General features: G+C 36.5%; 1 protein-coding gene across 8 annotated transcripts in view; it reads left to right on the forward strand.

Moving 5' to 3' along the window:
• The window catches only part of plekha6 (pleckstrin homology domain containing, family A member 6), a 99,388-nt gene that overhangs the window by 49,760 nt on the left and 33,629 nt on the right, over positions 1–15,999 (forward strand). For 7 of the 8 annotated variants that reach the window (XM_082156109.1, XM_082156108.1, XM_082156098.1 and 4 more), the window contains exons 2-5: positions 4,844–4,927; positions 6,911–7,043; positions 7,907–8,011; positions 8,197–8,269. In XM_082156109.1, the coding sequence (XP_082012235.1) occupies positions 6,927–7,043; positions 7,907–8,011; positions 8,197–8,269 (295 nt within the window). In that variant the 5' untranslated portion in view covers positions 4,844–4,927; positions 6,911–6,926. Of the gene's footprint in view, positions 1–743; positions 1,331–4,843; positions 4,928–6,910; positions 7,044–7,906; positions 8,012–8,196; positions 8,270–15,999 lie in introns of those variants that run through there. The other variant, XM_082156104.1, reaches the window with a different exon arrangement.

A 15,999-nucleotide genomic window follows, 5' to 3' on the forward strand; every position in this document is an offset into this window, starting at 1 on the left:
AGTTTAGCTCCAACCCTGATCAAACACACTTGAGCAAGCTAATCAAGGTCTTCAGGATCACTAGAAAATCACAGGTAAGTGAGTTTGATCAGGGTTTGAGCTAAACTCTGCAGGGCAGTGGCCCTCCAGGACCGGATTTGAGGAACCCTGGTATAGGGTCTCCAGGGTGTTTCTAGGGTGTTCTTGTGGGTTGCTGGGTTGTTGCTAGATGGCTGCTAGAGAGATTTAGATGGTTGTAGGTGGTTGCTAGGGTGTTCTAGGTGGTTGTTAGGTGATTGCTTACTAGGTCAAGTCAAAAAGGGTGGGATTCTGGTCTCTAGATATGGCTTAAGTCCCACCCTCACTGTAATGGGATTTATAAAAATCCGCCAACATTTGAAAAATATCTGATCATTTAGGACAGTAAAGTGTCATTCATGATGAGATACAAGTCAAAGTTCAATACTAGAGCTAAGGGTCCTGTAGTAGTAATAGTGATACTTGCCTCATTTCCAATTAAATCTCTTTTCTGTAGTTATCCGGGAATCCTGCTTTACTCAGAGATAAATGATTGAGTCATTAGAGTGGATGGAATATCACCGGGTATATATCCATAGACAATATTAAAGGAGATCTGACGTGAATATATATGACAAAGTGACATTTTAATATGCCAGACTCTTGCTTAGTGCTTTTAATGTTGAGCTTGTCTCAGCGTGAGATACAGATCTAATGATTTGGTGTGGGAGTGATGTGTGTGTCTCTGGGTAAGGCTCGGCAGGGGGCGGCTGCAGATGCAAAGCCGTCTACCTGAGTGGGTAGCGACTTTTATTTTTTACCTCGGCCACTCCCCTTCACCACATCCAAGGCTGTCATGGCCGTCCCAGGGGAGTTCTGGTCATGATTTCTCCTCGGGTAGGCTTGGGGGTAGCATCTACATCTCAATCTGATCTGTGATAGGAGGCCCCACGTGTGTGAGGGAGAGAGAGAGAGAGTCCGACAAAACCAGTAACCAAATAAGCTGAGCTGAGCAGATCTAGAAGGCAAGAGAGCCAGAATGAGATATAGAGGTTGAGCGAGAGCGAGAGAGAGAGAGAGAGAGAGAGAGAGAGAGAGAGAGAGAGAGAGAGAGAGAGAGAGAGAGAATGAAGCTGGCTGGCAACAGCACACATGCTCAAGGAGAGAAAAGAGGACAGCAATTATTGTATCCAACACCCTACAGCTCCTGCAATAAGGGCTCGCTGTTGTCGGCATAACAAACCTGCTATTCTCTCCACCTGGCCTCATCCCACTGACTTATATGATTGATCCGGGGGAAAATGCTGAAGTTCCGCGCGGACCGGCGAGTGAGGTAGGTAAGGCAGGATGTTGGGAGAGAGTTTATAGCGGCAGACAGCAGTGTGAGGGGAAACTCTGAGCTGGAGGTCAGGCAGGACTGCAATGCAGTGCTTGCTTTCTCATGGACCATCTTTACAAGATATTGAGGTATATTTGTGTAAAGTTTGCGTGTTTTGTTACCAGTGCATGCATTGGCACTTCATTTGTGTCCTTGCTGGATTCCAGCGTGGTTCCGTTTACATGATCCATTCTGATGCTGCTAAATCATTTCTTGTTTGCTAACGACTCAATCATTGATTAGTGATCATATTAGCAACGTTTATGTGCAGATGAATGTCTTGTGCCTCTATGTAGGTTTATAGGTTACACACGAGCGAGCATGCTCAGTGGCAAGACCACATTGGAGCGCGCACACGTGCACTCGCACACCTCAACCTGATTTCAGTGGCTAGGCTGTTATGCTAGATTTGTTTAAGAGTTTGTCCTCTGGTGTTATATGGAGCACAGAGCTCTGGTGTGTGTATCTTTTTGGTGTCAAGAGGTGGATGCCTTCAGCATGAGTGTATTCTTGGCTTGTGCTTCTTGTCCCCAACCTATCAGGCCGCATGCGTTGTGTGTCAGTGTATACAGAGGCTTCACAGACTTTGAGTTCTGCTTGTGTAATCCTTAAGTGGTTGAATTTGGCATATTGTTCGAGTGCACTTAAACAACACTGAAGAGGTGAGTCTGATGTATGTAGGAAAAACATCAAACTGAAGAGATAGGACAAGAGCAAGATGAATATAAGGACCTTAAAGCTACACTGTGTAATTGTTTTAGTTGATTCTTAGCAAAAAAACACTTAGTTCTTTCAAAAATATATGTGCTCATTAATGTATATTTACTTCTTTCAAGTAATAAAGTATTCTCGTAAGTTTATAATCTGCCATTGAAAGTACATACGGGTGAGGGGTTCGAATGCCTGTCGCCATGTTGCCCCTCCATCTTGAAACTACATTAGCCAAAGAGGGACATACCTGTAAATTCAAGCTTCGCCTTTCGCGCTTTACACTCAGTGACAGAGATGAATGCGAGCGGGAGATTACTCGCGACTGCCGGCAGATTTAAAAAGATTGCTGATGGAGGATCACGCCTATTTTCGAGCACATGTAGCAGAGTCGCCAAAGGAAGCGAAAGAGAGAATTAAAACGTCAACGTGACAGGAAAATCAGCAAGACCAAAGTCAATATTGGAGTAACTTTTCCCAGATGGAAAGAGCTCGAGGAGCAAAGATTTTAAAACGGACGCAGAAGTTGCCTGCTTTCCTCTCGAGAGGTAATCCAGCCTATTTGTGTAAATTCGAAGTTTTATAGTTGCTTGTCTAACCATAGCATGGTTGTGCATAACGCCAGAACGACCTCTAGTATAACTTGCGTTACTTTTCCTCACGTCAATGGTGAAAAAGTATTGTTTACCTCTGTGCTGCGACGGATCACAGGTGATAGTTTTAAAGGCGCAATTGGACGAAGTCGAACTGGAAGCCATGTTAATCTTGAAATAATACGGCCACCGTAGGAGTTAAAACGCCCTCGAAATTGAAAGGAACAGAAACTAATATTCACTGGGTAGTCATATACAATTTCACCGCTAGATGGGGGAAAATATCACACAGTGTAGCTTTAAGTCTAGTGTTTTTACAGTAGATCCAAGAAACAGGCTTTTCACACTTGAAATTGTTAAACAATTTAACAATCAAACAGGTTGATTTTTAGCCCATGTTTAATGCTGGGTTATCTTGTGCCATCATAATGCATGAATTGGTTCTTCGCAGTCAGGTTTTCATATTTCTCATTATAAATGCGTTAGCGTAGAAGTTATTTGCATATTTACAAGGTTTATATCATTAGACAAGTGAAGCATGTGACTTGTACACTTGTGGAAATGTCGCTGCATAAATTCGCTAATACTGCTGCCAATGTTTTTTTTACTTTTTCTCTCAGACAGTGAAACTAAACAGAGTACGAACATTTGTGAAACTACACAGCATGAATATATTATGTTGCAAGAATTGTTTAGTTTAAGATTAGTTGTCGGTTGCTATCTGACACGGCGTAACATGTTAGCACCTTCACAATTTAGTCTGTGGCTCAAACTCTTCTTTTTAACCCCGGGTTAAGCATGGTGTGAAAAGCCTGGTAGAGGTCACTGGTTCATGTTAGCTTAGCGATAATGCCTGGTTTAATATGGATTTAACTCTAGCTAGATGATAGTTATCTTCATGTGAAACTCACTACATTTCACAAGCAAAACAATAAATGCATTCAATTAATTGTCTTTACTTATTTACATTTACCATTGCAGACCTGTAAAATCAATACTAAATGCAAATAATGAAATACAATTAGCCATATACTGTGAATATGTATATGCATAGGTAAATAGACTTATAATAATAGGCAAAATAAATAGGCTTATGAACTTTTAAAAGGGAGAAGAAAATATGTCCTATGTATTTTACTGTTGGTGTCAAAGGCTGCGTCCAATACTTTTAGCTTTAGCTAATTTAGCTAGCTAAATTATACGGATGCAAGCATAACTAGGATGTATAACTAGGATGTTTTGGCACTGTGTTGGGTCACCACTTAATCAGTGTTATTTTATTATTATTATATATTATTATAGTATTCATTTTAGCTTTTATTTTTACATTTTCAGTTTTCATTTCAAGTTTAAGTAGCTAATTTTGTTATGTGGTTCCTGAAGCAAAACAAGTCTAAATTTGACCCTCACTGTCGCATGACTAAAATTATATCTTATGGCCTGGATCCTTTCTAAATGCTAGTTTTGATTTGATGTGTGTGTATCCATGGTTCTCTGAGAGAAACAGGTTAACCAAACCCAGGGAAAATGTATTTGCTTGTTCCCTCTTCTGCAGTTATAAAATCAATAGCCAGAAAAATGACACGCAGCAATGAAAACACTTGTAGGATTTACACCCGAGAGACAAGTTGCAAGCGCACATCCACAGGGAGAACACACGAGCCGAGGTCAGAGAAAGTGTGACAGGAAGTTGAACTCCAGGCTTCATGGGGTTTTATATGGACAAAATAGGCTACATGTCTTTTCTGAATATAGACTGAATATAATAGGTGTGTATGAACTCTGACATGTTATTCTTCAAAAAACAGTTCTTGTTGATAGTTTGGCATTGAGCTCAAATCTGTCTTAATACGCTCTTTCACAAGCTTTGACAGCCATTAATTTCCACAGCAGTTGTCTCATGTAGACTAACAAAGAAAGTGGCCCTTTATTGATCGGACATGATGTTGTAATGCTGAATTATTAATAAAGAAGGGATGTGCCTGCTGTGAAACAGGTTTGAAGCCATAAGAACGAGTTTTGGAGCACCTCAAACAAATGGAAAATCAGTTCCAGCTGCTTTTGGCTTGATATTCTTCCAGACAGTTTTTGAAAGATTGTTTTGGCTGGTTTATAATGTGTTTGTCAATCAGTCTGAAATCCTAAGTGTCTTTTTTTATCTTTTCAGTCAAAATGACCCTAACGGAACAGTCGGACACCAGCAAGTGATCCAGACGCACCTGGAAGATAACGGACCTTTGAAACCCTTGCTGTGAGTGATCTTTTGTTTATTCTTTTGTAAATATGCTGTTAGTATTATACTGCTTTTGCTGAATCTGTGACATGTTGAATAAGATTGTATTGTGAAAAGCATTTCAGCTTGGATACATACCTTATTATTTCTGACAACAAGCTAACCAAGGATCTTCTTTCAAAAGAGACTGCAACTATTCCTTCAGTCCAAAAGGCTCATGAACTCATTCATGTAATCATTTTTGTCTGGCTATGTGATTTTTTGTGTGTGTGTGTGTCTGTGTGTGTAATATAATGCACAGTGGTACCAATCCCCATGATAGATTGTAAATGCAACATCAACAAATTTACAATACCATTCATAATTTTAGGGTCAGAGAAATGTCTTTTTTTTAAGAAATTAGTGCTTGTATTCATCAAAGACACAATCAATTGATCAAAATGTGTTACTATTACTATTGTATCTATTCATCAAAAGAATCCACAAAAAAATATTAGAACGCAAAACTTGTTTCAACATTGATTATAATAAGAAATGTTTCTAGTTAGAAATGTTTCTAAATCATCATATTAATGATGATTTAGAAGGATCATGTGACATTGAAGATTGGAGTAATGATGCTGAAAATTCAGCTTTGACATCACAGGAATAAATTACATTTTAAAATATATTAAAACAGTTATTTTAAATTGTAAAAATATTGTATAATAAAACTAGATTTTTATTTTGAGAAGTCAGTTTACTTGCTGCTTAAAACATGGTGTTCCCATCAGTCACTGTCACTCATGTCGGTGTAAATCATCAACTCTCATTGAAAATGAATAACATCCGGCTCATTGTTGCTGAAAATGTGAGTGTGAACGCCCCTAAGGAGATGAGGAGACAGAAAAACAATTACTTGTCAGACCTGCCCTGTTCTGTCTGGCTTTTTGTATAATAGTCACTATAAAATAATTGTGCACTTGTGGAAACATAAATACAAACAAATGGCGATGTCAGGATAAATTACGCTGAGAGCATTTTATTAATTAGTTTTAAGCTGCATGAGATAACAGGTGGAGGATAAACGTGTCAGAATTTCCTTGATTTCCTCTATACATTTAGTAAAACGTTCCTCCAGGACAAAGAGAATGCACTTACCTCTTGTTCTCCTCTGGATCAATATAATGAGTCGAGAGCCAATAGCACATTAATAAGAGGTGATGCCATTAAAGCTGAGATCCTTCCAGGATTTAATTTTATTAATTTCCATTTACGAAGCAGGAAGCTGGTGGAACATTACCGCTGTTTGCAACGATAGCTAAATAAAGCCTAGATAATTAGCACAGAGATGTTTCTATCGTGCCCTAATGTAGTAATTGTTACTGTCGTGTGTGTGTTCCCACTTTGCGCTAATGATTGTGTGTGTTTTTATGTCCTTATTTGATCTGTATGTGCATGCTCTGTTCCATATGTGTTTATGTAATGTTCTTTGCTTCAGAGACTCATAATGACTTGCGTATGGCTATAAACTGACTGCGGATGTTAGCATGCACTACAGTGAGCTTTCCAAGATGGAAGCTTCAGCCTCCGGGCGGCTCTAGGGGATTGTAAATTCATCCTGCTGGTCGGTGGATCGAAGGCTGTTGGAGAGGGCTTGGGCGGCCCAGTAAGGAGATCAATACGATTGACCTGAGACTGCAGGCCTGCATCCACCAACTCTTTCTCTCTTTCTTTCCTCTATTCGCCACTCCAATCACATTCTTTGTGAACCATCGCCTGTTTTTAAACTGCAACCTCAGGGGTGCGGCCTTACGACGGTGCCAGTTGGGAATAAAAATAGCTGCTCCCGAATGCCTGTGTGCTTCCTTCCCATAATCCCTCAGTTTTCCACCAGTTCGAGTCAGTGTATTAGTTTGAAAATGATTTCTCTGCATTGGTGCGTTGAACGCCGGCAGATGAGAAGTTTGTTACGGGATCAAAGGCTGGGATGGCTCAATGGCTTTGTGTGTGTGCTCACAGGAGCTCTGATTCGGAAATGAACGGCAAGGCGGGTGGCAGGGGGCCCGTGAACAAAGCCAGCGAAGCAAACAGCAACGCCAACAATATCAGCATGGTTTCTGAGATGTCCCCGGACTCCCAAAACCACGCACGGGTCAGTACAGCTGCTATAGATTAACTAGTTTCTAGAAATAGAATTATTATTAGAATGATTATTATTATTATTTATATATACATATACATACATATATATATATATATATATATATACTTTTTATATTATTTTTTATATTATTTTTTATTATTATATTACTTATATTTTACGTTATTTTTATTATATATTATATTATATTAATTATGAAGATGCAAAGATACAATTTTATTTAAACTTGTTATAACAAACAAGTCTTTATTTTAATAATATTTATATATGTTATTATATAATTTTTGAATTAGAACATTTTAATTAATATTTTAAATGAGCTTTTATTTTTGTAATTTTATGTGCTTTAATAATTGTTATTAGTTTTGAGATTAGCTTTAATTCATTTTTATTTCAATTCTAGTACTTGAACTTAAAAAAAAAAAGTACTTTTACTAAAATAAAATAAAAATTTAATATTTATTTAATTTTTGTTTTGGTTGCACTTTATTTTACAGTACATGCACTTAAATTGTACTTACAGTGTAGTTACCCAGGAATGTACTGTAATAAAAGGTAACTACATGGGTTAAGGTTAGGTTCAGCAGGTTCAGGACTAGTACTTAGTTATTACCCAGATAGTGTCATTACTACAATAAGTACATAGTATGTTCATGTGAAATAGGACTGTAAAATAAAATGTTACCTTTATTTTTTATTTTTAATGGTTTTAATTTTTGTTAACAATGGTCTGGCTGCGGTGGATGTCTTTCCTTTGTAATTCATTCCCACTGTCATTCATTACCCAGATTGTGTGTGTTTGCCGTTGGTGTTATTGTTATTGTTTTAACACTCCTCCGTGACTCTCCCACCAGGGCACGCGCACACCCAAGAGAACCGCCACGTTTGGGAAGCGTTCCAACTCTATGCGGCGCAACCCCAATGCTGAGGTGGCCCGGCAGGGTTGGCTTCACAAGCAGGTACTGTTGCTCATCCTTAAACCTCACCATCATCCACACAGACACAAACAAACACGCTCTCACAGCCTAAAGCCAGAACTCTATAATCCATACTTAAGCCACTCTCTTTCAAAAACGTCTAGGCACTTAGATTCAGTTTCAAGGCCTTGATTTTTTTCTTCTTTTCTTTTTTTCCTGCAATGTAGGCAAGCAGTGGTGTGAAACAGTGGAACAAGCGCTGGTTTGTGCTGACAGATCGATGTCTTTTCTACTACAAAGGTAGGTTGTGTATGTAAATGCTGGTTTATGCATAAGTTCAGGCCTCGTGAATTTGGTTAAACATATTTTAGTGAGTTCCCCAGAAGCTCAAAAGCTGTATGATTCGAATGTAATTTTTAAAACCAGTTTTATAAAATGTTATTTGAATTTATCCCATGGCATTGTTTCAGCACACAGGCTGTGTGCTGCCAGTAGCGAAGAAGAGAAGTATAAAAGTAGATCTATAATGACAGTCTAGCACAAGCACACTACAGTGTGAAGCCTCTATGAAGGCCTTAGAAAACTGTATTATGTATTTTGTGTCAACAGAAAAAGTACCATGGTACATATTTTGAAGCACTGTAAATCAATGTTATTTTTTTAAGAACCATAAAACACCATAGAAACATTACAGTACCTTTCAAATGTTTGGGGTCATAAAAGTGAAATTAACACTTTTATTCAGCAAGGTTGCATTCAAGGGTTAGTTCACCCAAAAATTAATTTTCATTTCAATTTTAGTTTTAGAAATTGTACTTGAATTTAAAAAACGTATCCAAATCTTAGAAACGATGCCTTGAAAGTAGAGGATTTCATGTTTAGACTTGTTTGTTTTGTTGTTTGTTATTTCTCATGAACTTGCTTGTGAAGTTGTCTTGACAGCCACACTGGCTGATGTTGTCATGGTTTTACATACTGTAAACCTTAAGCATCTGACTTGTGGTTTCCTTCTAACCGAGGCATATACAAGACATTAGTAATGATCTTTAATTTACTTTGGGGTAATTACATGTTTTTAAATGACATTTCAATTTGCACATATATTCAGCTAGTTTCCCATATTGGAAAGAAACTAATGAAGTGTAGCTGGATTCCTAAAGAGTGTGTAATGTTGGAGATTATGGAAATAGGTTTTATATGAAGCCTAAAAGTATTTTAAATGTTTATGTGTTTGAGATTTAGCGTTAGTTAAAATACCCTGAATTAAATAGTAAAATCTAGCACACTGAACATTGTTTAAGCATCCCGACATTTGCTCAACCAGCTGTGTGAGTTTGGGATGTGATTTTCCACTGCTTATCTGTTTGTCTGGCCAATGGAAGACATTTTTGCAATTCAGTTTGGTGCAAGAATGACACATTACAAAATTAAGTGTGACGCAAATTTGTAGTGTGTTGTTCCCACACTATTCCAACTTCAATCACGCACTCTCAGAAAGCGGCGTCTGTGATCTGCGTGACGAGAATATATGAACGTCTCCTTTAGACCAGCCGTGAAGGTCAGTCACAGCTCATGTGTGGAGAATCAACATCATCCAGAGGCATTGTGGGAAAGAGGAGGGTGTTAAGATATTTGGCCAGATGTTCCTTCATGTTCTTCTATCATCTCTTTTTGCTCAATTCTTTAGACACTGGTCGCATCTGGGGTTTTAACCCTTTCAGACCTGGTTTATATTTCAGACACACCAACATTATATCCATGCTTTATGTGTACTCTAAATTCTAAATTATTATGAATTATTATTATAAAAATATGTTTTTGTTTATTAAATTTTTTAATCGTTTTTTTTTTAAGAAAATGTATATATATATATATATATATATATATATATATATATATATATATATATATACATTTTCTTAAAATAACTATTAAAAAAATGAAAAGGGTCTGAAAGGGTTAAAGCCTTCATGTGGAAAGGTAAAAATGGTCAGCATATTAAAGAATGAATTGTGTTGCGTGCAGAATAATCTTGAAATCTTGAAATATCAACCATTTCAGAGGAAGATGAATTCCTAGAAAAGAATGTCAAATATTCTATTTTTGAAAACAAGACCATTTGCTTATATACACTTCAGAGAATGTATCTTGAATTGGGTATCTTTGAGTTTTTTTAGTGCATGAACCTCACAATTTTTTTTTTTTTACACAATTTGCCAAATTAGGATACTTTTAATGCTATTTTAGCATGTTTTTTCAAAGCTTAGAGCTTCATTCTCCAGTAAATGTAATTGCATGGAAAAGAATGAACACATTATATCTACTTTTTGTGTTCTACAGAATAAGTAAGTCTTCTGAAAGGAAGGAAGACAAGTAAAAGATTAAATATTGTGAGGGAATTGTTCCTTTATGGTCTTAAAGGGTCCTTTAAGGTGTATATGACTTTCTTCTTTCAGTCGAACACAATCAGATTTATTATATTAAATAATATACTGGCTCTTCCCAGTTTTTTAATGGCACTGAATAGTGCCCGAGTTTTCTTAAAACTTTATAAACTATAATCACTGGCTTCCGGCAATGGCCATACGCACGTTGGATTACTTTTATGATGGATGGATGTGCTTTTTGGAGCTTCAAAAACTTGGCCACTATTCAGTGCCATTACAAAGCTGAGAAGAGCCAGGATATTATTTAATATAACTCTGATTGTGTTCGGCTGAAAGAACAAAGTCATATACACCTAAGATGGCTTGAGGGTGAGTAATTTATCATTTTCATTTTTGGGTGAACTATTTCTTTAATGAAATTTTTGCAGTAAATTTATCTTCAGAATATTTAGACAATTTTATTTGAAAACAAGACAAAAATACTGAAGAAAATGTATTTTTCATTGCACTCCTTTTTAACACTCTCTTTCTTACTTTTTTATCTGCATATTTTCCTCTGTGTCCCTCAATACTTTCCTAAAGTGATTTAAAAACCACATACTTTACTGTCTGGGAATATCAGTCAGTGATTTGTCTTCATATTTGCTAAAGAATGTATAACTAGTCCATCCTTAAGAAGAATATAAATCAAAACATATTAAGTTATGTAATCATAGTGGGTTCCCCCCCATCTTATTACGTAATCTTATGGCAATAGTCTTGTCAGTGATTCATTGTGCATTGTTTTAAAAGCAAACAACATTGATGGTGCTACTATTCAGACACATAGTTTTGGTTTTAGATCCATTGACTATTTTTGTGTGTTTATAGCCCTGTTCGGACGGGACTAGTTTAACATGGAGAGGTGGGGTAAAGTAATAATTACCAGAGCTTCTCTGTGATTTTAGTCCTGTCCGAATGTGCCATCTCAGTAATCATTACGGACAATGTCAGTAAAGATTACGGCAACTTTTACCTTCAGTAAAAAGGTCTGGAAAAATTACAACAGGTAATACTAATCCCATGTGAATAGACCCTATGTGTGCACCTGACCATAGTTGACAGTGATACTGTCTGAGGTAATGCACATATGAGTCTCTCAACGTCTCCAAACATGTCAGACTTCCTGTAAAGTTCACTCTTCACTTGCTGTCAGTGTTGTTCGTAGTTGGTTCTCAGTTTTCAGACACTGGCTTCTTGTTGCTGTGTATCTGAACACTTGCGTGCTGTGTCAGAAACAAACTTGTTCTGTGAGATTGTAACTGTCAATCATCCGTGTAAAAACAGCGAGGTTTTCTTGCACTGTGTGTTTGCTCAGAAGCATCATGTCAAATGAAAGTGACGTGGCACGTGCCACTTCAGAGGTTGAGCCAAAATGGATTTAAAATTCAACTTTGAAAAATGTATTTAAATGATATACAGTATGAAAATGCATGATTATTGGATGTCATGTTTTGTGTATTTTTATGCAGTTAATTGAAAAATTCATATTAAAGGGATAGTTTACCCAACAAGGAAAATGTCATGTTGAACACAAAAAAAGATATTTTCATAAATGTTTTTTTCTTCTTCATCCAAACAATGGAAATCATTGGGGTCCAATGTTGTTTTGGACCCCATTGACTTTCATTGTATGGATGAAAACAATCAAAACATTCTTCAAAATATCTTTTGTGGTCCACAGAAGAAAGTAAGTCACACAGGTTTGGACTTAAACAATGACAGAATTTTCATTTTTGGATGAACTTTAATCTCTTTAAGCAGGGATTTGAACAAATTCCATGCCAAACAAAATTGTACCACTAGACCTACACATCTTTTCACTTTCACAAATATCCTCTGAAGATCATTCCTCTCCTTGAAGACTTCCTCATCCCTTCAGTCTTCCAGGCCTGTGTTATGGTCTGTGGTGCTTCCTTCTTTAAACTACCACCTTACTACCTTCATACAAGCATCCCCCTTTATCAGGACTCCCATGCATTTGATCTCAGGTTTCTGAAGATCCGGCTCTGCTCAGATACGCATGTCATGGGGTTTGTTTTGGCTAGAATAAGTAAAGCTTTAAAGGCTGTTGTCTTCTTCCACAAAGCCTATGGAGGATAAAGCTGTCCACACACATCCAACGTCCCTAAGTTTAAATGTGGATTCACACATGTGCTTTCTGATCAGAGACAGTGTTTGGTGATTGATTGATTTAGCCCTGCTGATGAGATGAGCAAATCCTGATTTCTCACTGGTCTCCGTAATGCCTATTTGTTGTGTAAATTTGAGACCCATTAGAGATCCATTACCTTATCACATTAGATCATAAAATGTTCCCAGCTCAGGCTGCAATTTAATCATAAACTTGAAGAACATCTGTGCATGCGTCTACCCTGAGGAGGAGGTCTACAGTAATGGTTCTTGGCTGGATCAAGCTTTCTGTGTGCAGCAGGTTTAATTATATCGGTGAATGCAGCAAAGCCTGTGGGGCTTCGGCTGCATGATTCAACCCTGTTGACTTTGCCCATGTCTCTCTGGCTAATTACTTCACACTGCCTCTCCATTACCCTCATATACTGAAGGCAACATCAAAACGTAAAAAGTCCCCCTGTAGTCAATAGTTTTATCCCTTAAAACTCATCTTTGATCACCAAAATGACATATTTTAACTTTTTTTCATTTTTTCATGCCTTAAAATAGCTTGAATGTAACTCTACAACCTTGCCTCATTTAGTATATGCAGTTCTATGAATATGCAAACTACCCCCGTCTCCAAACACTCATCAGAGATCCACACGTTGACGTGATTGGTTACAAGGTAGTTTGTGACCTCAGAAACACGATTTTAAACTGCATTTTGGTTCACTATAGTTTTAAGGAGAAAATACTCAGCAATGGTGTTGACTTAAAGCATATTAAAAACACCACAGATATATAAACAACATTAAAATCTTGATTGTCACCACAGGGGGATTTTAAGGCATTATATGAGCACTCCTCGCATCCTTCATTGACAAGACTTTCCCAGAAGGCATTGCGGCAGCTCAATGAAAAAAAAAAAAGTTGAGATAGCAAGAGAAAACTGATTATTAATAAACTTTCAGTACTGAAAAATATCAATAACATTTTTCTGAGAGTTTATTACATAAAATGATTTATTATAGACTACTCTTCAAAAGTTTGGTGTCAATAAGATTTTTTTTGTGAATAAATACATTTCTTTTTCAAATAAATGCTGTTCTAAAACTCAGCTTTGCCATCACAGGAATAAAGTATATTTAAAAAAAATATTAAAATAGATTACATTTCAATAATGTTTTACAATATTACTGTTTTTACTATATTTTTTGATCAAATAAATGGAGCCTTGGTGATCATAAGAGACTTAGTTTAAAAAAAAAATAACTTAAGAAATCTTACTGGACCCAAACTTTTGAACGGTAATGTTCAGTAATCTTAATCTTAGTTTTTATTCTGTCATTTTATGCCATTCTGGGAATTGCGTTGTTAGCTTGTTAAACTCAAAACTAAAACAAAAAAATCCAAGATGGCAGATGAGCTCAGATAAATGAATAAATGCGTTGATTATGAATAATCTTGAATATTATCAATAACAATAGCTCAGTGTAATTTAATTTAAATGTAATTTATGGATAATTTTACCCACTGGTTGTAAGGTTTGTGCTTTAATTATTATTGTATATTATAATTAGTAGTGTGGCATGTTGTTAGCTTAGCAACATGCTAACTACTGAAATGAATAGTAAGTCTCCTTGCCAATGTAGTGAGCAAGAAAGGGCATAGGGATAATACTTTTTTAATAGAACTATTCCTACTTTTGACCTCAATGTCTGTAGAAATCTGACATTAGATGCAAGGTCAAAACGATATTCGTGTTTCAGTATGCCAACAAACGTCATGTCATCCCACTTGCATTGTAATAAACTTTGCAACTACTTTACACAAAGACCATTGTATATTCAAAAATGTAACGCATAACAACATAACAATATTAATGAGAGTCACTGTCAGAGGCATAACAAACACACTCCAGGAACACCAGGAAGTGTCTTTCCTTCCTTGATTGGCTCACTGGGGTGAGAGGGTCATTTATTTAAAAATCACAATCAGCAACACTCAGAAACTGGCTGTGTCCCATACGTCTCCACGGCTGCCCTTAATGTCTTGGCGACGGCACTGTGTTTGGAGACACAACACCCTACGTCCTCTTATCACCCCACATCCATCTACCCAACTGTGCTGTGCAAAAGAGTTGGAGAATGTGTGACAGAGCAATTTAATGCCTCAATTGGTATTCTGAACGTGGGGGGACGTTGAAAAATGGCTCGCTGTTGTTGTCACTGCAGATATAAGAGCTGTACAGTATGCCAAATAAAAAGAAGAGAACTTGGATGAAATGATTGTTTACCCCTTAAAGGGATAGTTCACCCAAATATGACAATTTTGTCAGTACTTACTCAGTCCCCCATGAAATGTCACCATGAAATCATAATCGATAATTCTTGTTTTTTTATGGAATATTGCAGAATATATTATAAATGATTTATCTGTGAATATCATTATTCTTTTCAAATGTCATTTGCCTTTTTAATCTTTAATCAAAATAACTTCCCCTCCCTCTTACAACGAGATCACAGCGATAGCAAGCCACAATCAATTCAGTCTAATCAATTCCCGATAAACAAAATCAAGTCCCGTCCTATAATTTCTCTTGTTCGAGAAGCAGCTTCACTCAGTACTTCACAATAAGGGGAGAAAAATACTATTGCAATTTCATGTGTTTGATGCTGTACCTTTTGTCAATGCTTTTACTATAAACTGTTTGAAAAGAGAAATAAGGATCTTCTCGAACCTGTGATATCAAGAATTATTTTGAAAAGACAAACAACAGATTCTGAGAGAATTTGTAAATTAGTATTGTTACATAACCAGTATCAAGACTCACCCCAATGTAAATATTGAATCACAATATTGTCTGTGATTTTGTGTGTGATTGATATGTCAGCCCATATTTTGTGGAACAGTTCTTGTGTAAAATTACCTATTAAAGTATACAAAAGCATGTCAAAGCACTTGGACACAGTTAAGATGAGTTTCACAGTTTCAGAGTGATAAAAATAGGTGACTGCAAAAAAAAAAAAAAAAAAATCTTCTTTTATAGTTTATAGTTCTAAAAATACATTGTCAGACAGTAAGACTTGATTATATCTTATGTTTCTCACTTATTTTATTTATTTATTTAATATTATTATATCATGTTCTTGTTTTAAACTAAATTTTCTTAGATTTATGCTTAACACAATATATAGCAATATGCCAACAGGGTAAGAAAAATATTATTTATTCCCTGACACCATGTCTTATGCAGTTTTTACTTAGACATTTTTACTGGAAAATAAGACTAAATGCTAAATGTAGGGGGTGAATAAGTAAAATAAGGATATATTTTATGCAGACAACTAGTTTTCAGGATTGGAGAGGACTAAGGCTAATAAATTAAAGAATCAACCATTGAAAAAACTCACATCTAAACTCAGAACCACAAATCTGAAAATTGGGAGAGACATTTCTTGTCAATGTGTGTAATGATTACAACCCTGA

The sequence above is a fragment of the Leuciscus leuciscus genome (assembly GCF_965113295.1).
Source record: "Leuciscus leuciscus genome assembly, chromosome: 23".
Classification (NCBI taxonomy): domain Eukaryota; kingdom Metazoa; phylum Chordata; class Actinopteri; order Cypriniformes; family Leuciscidae; genus Leuciscus; species Leuciscus leuciscus.